At 41.0% G+C, this 7,129-nt stretch overlaps 1 protein-coding gene across 1 annotated transcript; it reads right to left on the reverse strand.

Moving 5' to 3' along the window:
• Positions 1-1,152: 1,152 nt before the first annotated feature.
• Positions 1,153-2,971, reverse strand: LOC138675602 (alpha-2Da adrenergic receptor-like). The gene has a single exon (XM_069763974.1). It carries the CDS (start codon positions 2,430-2,432, stop codon positions 1,242-1,244), a length of 1,191 nt encoding a protein of 396 aa, XP_069620075.1. The 5' UTR covers positions 2,433-2,971; the 3' UTR covers positions 1,153-1,241.
• Between the last annotated feature and the right edge of the window lie 4,158 nt (positions 2,972-7,129).

The raw sequence follows: 7,129 nt of genomic DNA on the forward strand, positions 1-7,129 counted from the left end.
TGTAATGTGGTGTGGGTGTATTAATATAGTCACCCACTGCCACTCTCTCCGGTGTCCACGCATAGAGCGAGCCACCCAGTCGCAATTACGGTGGCATCACCGAGAAGAACGGATACCGGAGAGAGCGGCTGTAGGTGACTACATTACTACACACATTTAAAAAAATATATATAGATGGATGGGATGACTTCCAATCTCTACATATATCATCAAACACAATTTCTTTAACACATTGCGATCCAAGTATTGCATTCGGAAAAGAATATTGTTAGATGCAGATTCAATATTATAATTAGTTTATGTAACCAAATCAAACATTGCATAGTAAAAGGTTAAGCAGACTCCTTTTTTTATATATTTTGTGCGTTAATTCTCAATAACAGAAAAACTTGTTCCTTACCTACAGAGGCCGGAAACTTGTCTGACCACAGAATCTGATATAACGTGTAGCTCTAGCTAGTAAAGAGCCCAGCACCAGGGTCAGTTGGGTTTTCTGCCCGGCAATGGAAACATGATTTGTTCTATTCAAAGACTGCAAGCAGAGGTCTAGAACGTGTGAATTATTGATGTAATAAAAATGTGCATCATCTTTTATCATAGAATGACTATGGAATAATGCTATAACAATGATATAGCCTGGATGGAATGTAACGATGGAAATGTAAATTATATTTATAAAATTCACTGATGTGACCACTCAGCTTTTACAATCACTAACAAAAATACTCTCGGCTGAAGCACAATGTCATGAAATGTACGTATTTATTTCTACAAAGCTTTAAGGTCCTGTTCACACTGCCATACGGTGCGTCGGCCCCCTGACTGCTCCAGTGCTCAGCACCCGGCTATATGTCAGCTTCTCTTGTGCAAGGCTACTCAATGGGGCTGCTCAGATGACAGTTCTCTCGCACAGCCCTAATGTCACCATGCACTATTTTGCCATATTTTGGAGACTCACCTATTCAAGATTATGGGTACACGAAAAAAAAAAAATCAGATCCCATACGGATCAACCGCATAGCATCCGATTTTTACAGATACATTGAAATTATTTAACACAGGAAATTGTATTTGTCCTTGTAAATGTTAACAACTGCTGATGGGTAATAATAGATGTAATAGCCAGACATACAAATAACATATGGCCGACAATACAAATGAGAAAATGTCTGTATTTTCTGGAAAACTGGACGATTTTTTTTTAAACGCTCATGTGAACCTAGCCTTATCGTCACTTTCTTCTACATGGTCCATTTGGGAGAGCGTATGAGCAGTTTTCGGAACGCTTTCCTGAAGTCTCGGTTAAATACGGTGTATATGACTGGATTAAGGCTGCTGTTGCAGTAACCAATCCAGAAGAAAAAGTTAAAAAGAGCGTGAGAAATGCCGCATCTCCCTCTACATACCGACTCCAAACTGTAAGTAAAAAAAAATGGGAACCAGCAAATGACAAAGCCCCCAATGACCACGGCTAGGACAAATGTTAACCTCTTCTCCCTCAGCTGCTGCAGGCGGGCTTGAGAGATGGATCTGTCTCTTTGCTGACCTCTGGACCATGAAAAGCTTTTCACTTTGGTCTTATTCCCGCTATTTGCAGGGTCGTGATGGGCTGTCTCTGGGAACCTATGAATTGAAGAGGTGCTCTCCTCCAGGTCCATTTCTTCTGCGTCATGGTTGTTGTGAGGGTTGTGCTGCTCTGGGCATTGCTGGAGATAACACATGCCTGGTGGGACATTATTGCAGCCAGAAAGACCATTCTTGAGGTTGGACACTGTAGAAGCCCTGTGTTTGGCTACTTTATAGATCCGACAGTAAAGAAATATCATAATGATACAGGGAAGAAAGAAGGAAATGGTGCTTGAAAACAAGACATACCAAGTGTCATCATTGAGGTCGCACCTCCATTCTTTGAGATTGTTCATTTTCAGCAATGGTGGGAAGGAGATAACAGCAGAAACCACCCAGATAATTGCAACCATACTCTTAATCCTCTTAGGTGTGCGTTTCAAGTTGTACCTTACCGCTTTGGTAACAGACCAGTACCTGTCAATGCTGATGGCACACAGGTGAACAATGGAAGAGGTACAGAACAATATGTCCAATGCCAGGTACATGCTGCACCATACATTCCCAAAGTGCCAGTAGCCCATAACCTCCTTCGCCAGGGAGAATGGAATAATCAAAGCCCCCACAAGAATGTCTGCTGATGCCAAAGAGACCAGGAACAAGTTCTGTGGGGCCCTAAGAGCCTGGCTTGTAAATATGGCTAAAACCACCAGAATGTTGCCAACAACAGTGGATAAAATGATGGACCCCACAGCGATAATAATCAGTGCGCTCTCCCAGGGTGCATATGGCCAGCTGAAAAGTTCCTGCTGGCTGCTGTTTCCAGAAACATTGTAGAGTCCAGCAGCTGAAGTTGGAAGCTCCATCTCAGTCTCATGTTAGTAGACCAGGTAGGAGATAACAGTAGTCCAGCAGATTTCCAGGTGATCGGGCTGTGGGAACAGATACCAGGATTACATTGTGCACAGAGCTGCTACTCACAGATCTATCCCATCAGATGAGTTCTCCATACTTTCTCCAGGTAGACAGTCATGTTCTGCACCTAGTCCCTCTCAGCTGGGTGCTCCTCATCCTACTCCTCAGCAGACTGGCTTCTTTACCCTTTATGCTTCAGTTTATAGCCAGAAGAGATGGAGTTTCTGCTAGAAGTTCCACAGTCCACAGATCTTTGCCCCTGATGACTGTATGGAGCTGACATGACAGCTCAGGCTCTAGGGTTCCCCAGCTCCAGCCTCTTGACTTGTGCAGGACTGCATCCAGGTGAAGAACATAGCAGAGCCTGCAGAGTGAGCAGCATTCCTCCTCCCCATGCTAGAGCAGGGAGGTGGGGGCAGCTCTCCAGTGTCAGCTCTGCCTGCTGCCTCCTGGTATTGAGGTGCTCATGGACACATCACATTAATGCAGTACATGGCAGTACTCATCCACACACAGATGTCTAGTTCAGATTCCCGTGCATTGCTATTCATAGGAACTTCCTCTGTGCAGACCCCTATAGAGGTGAATGCCCTGTGGAGACAGCAGGGAGCTATCTGGGGAAATCTGGACATTTCTGGCACATATTTGTGCTGAGAATCTTCCATCACTTCCTTTCCTATAAGGCACATGGGTATGCACTCATTTATGGGAAATACATATTCACATGCTAACACTGACGCTACATCCTAGAAGTGTCAGGGACTGAATCTCAATGAGAAAATCTATGATAATGTGCGCAAAGCGCTGCGGAATATGTTAGCGCTATATCAAAATAAAGATTATTATTATTATATTAAAATCTGGACTAGTTAGGTGTAGGCTATAGGCGAAAAGATGGATGACATCGAAAAGACCCCACTTGTGCCACGCTGCGACCCATCTGTCTGTCCGTACGCACACAGTATATGTACAAAAACACATACACTTTCTTAGGCCACCGTCACACATGCGAGTTTTACGGACGTAAGAGCGCAGAATCTACGTCCGTAAAACTCGCAAAAAATACGGCACAATTATTCTCTATGCCCCTGCTCCTATTTGCCGTATTTTACTGATCAGTATTATACGGCTTTCTACGGCCGTACAAAATCGCAGCATGCTGCGTTTGTCACCGTACTGCGCAAGAAATACGCCAATGAAAGTCTATGGAAGCGTGAAAAATACGGATTACACACGGACAAGCAGTGTGACTTGCGAGAAATACGCAGCGCTGTTAGAGAGAAAAGCCGGTAATTCAGTGCGGTGTACAGTAAAATCACACTGACAGCTTACAGTAGAATAGGTAGAATAAATGTGTACACATAGAATAGGTATATATATATATATATGTCAGTGAGACACATATATGTATATATATTAATATTTATTCCAGCGCTATACAGCTTGAAAGCCGGTAATTCAATTACCGGCTTTTTCTTTCTCCTTCATAAAACCCGACATGATTTGAGACATGGTTTACATACAGTAAACCATGTCTTCTCTCCATTTTTTTTTCAGATTCCACACTACTAATGTCAGTAGTGTGTATCTGCAAAATTTGGCCGTTCTAGCTCTTAAAATAAAGGGTTAAATGGCGGAAAAAATTGGCGTGGGCTCCCGCGCAATTTTCTCCGCCAGAGTAGTAAAGCCAGTGACTGAGGGCAGATATTAATAGCCTGGAGAGGGTCCACGGTTATTGGCCCCCCCTGGCTAAAAATATCTGCCCCCAGCCACCCCAGAAAAGGCACATCTGGAAGATGCGCCTATTCTGGCACTTGGCCACTCTCTTCCCATTCCCGTGTAGCGGTGGGATATGGGGTAATGAAGGGTTAATGCCACCTTGCTATTGTAAGGTGACATTAAGCCTAATTAGTAATGGAGAGGCGTCAATTATGACACCTATCCATTATTAATCCAATTGTAGTGAAGGGTTAAATAAAACACAAACACATTATTTAAAATTATTTTAATGAAATAAAAACAATGGTTGTTGGAGTATTTTATTCAACGCCCAATCCAGTCACTGAAGACCCTCGTTCTGTGAGTAAAAAAACATAATAAACCAACAATATACTTACCCTCCGCAGATCTGTAACGTCCAACGATGTAAATCCTTCTGAAGGGGTTAAAACATTTTGCAGCAAGGAGCTGTGCTAATGCAGGCTGCTCCTCGCTGCAAAACCCCAGGGAATGAGGCTAAAAATAGATCAATGATCTATATTTAGCTTCATTTGCGGTGAGGCGCCCTCTGCTGGCTGTTCTTAGATCGTGGGAAATTACCTAGAAAGCTCCCTGGCCAAATTTTGCAGATACACACTACTGACATTAGTAGTGTGGAATCTGAAAAAAAAATGGAGAGAAGACATGGTTTACTGTATGTAAACCATGTCTCAAATCATGTCGGGTTTTATGAAGGAGAAAGAAAAAGCCGGTAATTGAATTACCGGCTTTCAAGCTGTATAGCGCTGGAATAAATATTAATATATATACATATATGTGTCTACTGACATATATATATATATATATATATATATATATATATATATATATATAGACAGTATATATATATTTTCTTTTCTTTTTGGGACACATGGATCACTTCTATAGCGGTATGTTGGTTTTGCTAGCCTGCGAGAAAACCACGCAGTACGGATGCCATACGGATTACATACGGAGGATGCCATGCGCAAAAAACGCTGACACACCCTGCCTACGGAGGAGCTACGGACCACTTTTTTCGGGACTTTTCAGCGTATTACGGCCGTAATATACGGACCGTATTGTTTTACGCTGTGTGTGACGCCGGCCTTATATGGACACATTTCACTTTGATCGCTGAGATTTCATTTTATGCTGCGGATTTCACTCATTCCGGCGCATCGTTTCCTCTACACTTTTTTTTGCTGATTTTTTTCTTAGTGAATGAAATATGTTCTAAACCATTAAAGGCTGTGGGCGCACCATGAGCAGATTTTCTGCACCTAGTAAGTAAATTAGGTTACTTGCATTTTCATTGAGTTTTTAGTGCATTTTTATAGCATTTTCTACACATTTTTCTATTTTTTGCCTCTTGTTGGTGTGATATGCTTTAGCAAAGCTACTTTGGTTTTGATATTTCCTGGTATTTGGCTTTGACAAAACTTTTTTGATACAGTCATGTGCAGATTATATGCATTTTTTTTATGCCCCTGAAAATACACTTGCATTTTTTACTTGGCGATTTTCTGCATCTATTGCAAGCGAATGGGGAAAATCCACACATACAATTCCGAGAAATTGACATATTGCAGATGTGAATCGCACACTGCAGGTGAGATTTAAAAAAAAGCGCTTTTGGGTTCCGTATTTCTATAAATCCCATCCACTTTGCTGTAACTGTAAGACTCTGTATTTTTGATGCAGCGAAAATACACAGCTCGAAAAGTTCATCAAAACTTCATTTTCAATAATTCTGTACTCGTTTACGTGTAATATTATCTTTGATGACAGCAGACGCCGTTTTTCTTTTACATATCGCCACCAGAGGGAGCATAAGAGCTACTTTATTACAACAGACCAATAAAGCGCATGCCAAGGCTTGGATTTTAGGACCTAAAATACCGCAGTCCATGTGGCGTGCCCTGATCATCCACACTGGCTTCATCCTGTTTATTGCACAATGGTTTTTTATTTCACAACAAACATATCTTGCCCTGAACCTTTGCAGTTTGCTGATGTAGTGAACGCTGGAGATCTCTGGGCTCTAATATTTCTATCCAGAGAGCCACATAGCTGGAGTGGCGCTGATAAGGCTCCTGCTCGCTGCTTTATCTCATCAGTGCAGTGCATATGTTTTTACAGATTGCCAGCTTTCTCACGCATTCTATCCATAAGCTTATTATACTTTGTGTGGCAAAATGCTGAAAACTATCATTCAAAAAGGTTTTTCCTTTATGAGACTATAGTACGTGCAAATATACACTCTATACAGTGGAGTCACACTAAAGGTATAAAAAATTGGTCTGCTTCTTACTGTCGAGAGTCACACGAGTGTAATGTGAGTGCAATCCGATTTTTCACACCTAGCTCCGATTTACATCACAATGCAGTGCGATTGCTATCCGACTGCACTGCGATTTTAACATGAGCTTTTACATACAGCAATTCTTCATGTCATTTATACATCGTTTTCAAAGGAAATATTCATGAAAACACACATATGGATAGATAGAATAAAAGCCATCAATTCTTGTGCACGTACAGTAAAATCACTGAGTGACAGGTTACAATAGAATAGATATATATATATACACCTAGAATACTTAGCTATATACAGCTCTAGCAAAAATTAAGAGACCACTGCAAAATGTTCAGTTTGTCTGATTTTTCTCTTCATAGGTATATTTTTGAGTAAAATGTAAATTGTTCTTTTATTCTATAAACTACTGACACCATGTATCTGAAGTTCCAAGCAATGAATTTTGTATTTATTTTCTGAAAATGAGAAATGGTCAAAATAACAAAAAAAATAAAAATAAATTGCTTGCAGACCTCAAATAATGCAAAAAAAAAAAAAAAGTTCATAATCATTTAAAACCAACAATTCTAATGTTTTGCCTCAGGAAGAGAT

Source organism: Ranitomeya imitator, chromosome 4 (assembly GCF_032444005.1).
Source record: "Ranitomeya imitator isolate aRanImi1 chromosome 4, aRanImi1.pri, whole genome shotgun sequence".
In the NCBI taxonomy this organism is placed as follows: Eukaryota; Metazoa; Chordata; class Amphibia; order Anura; family Dendrobatidae; genus Ranitomeya; species Ranitomeya imitator.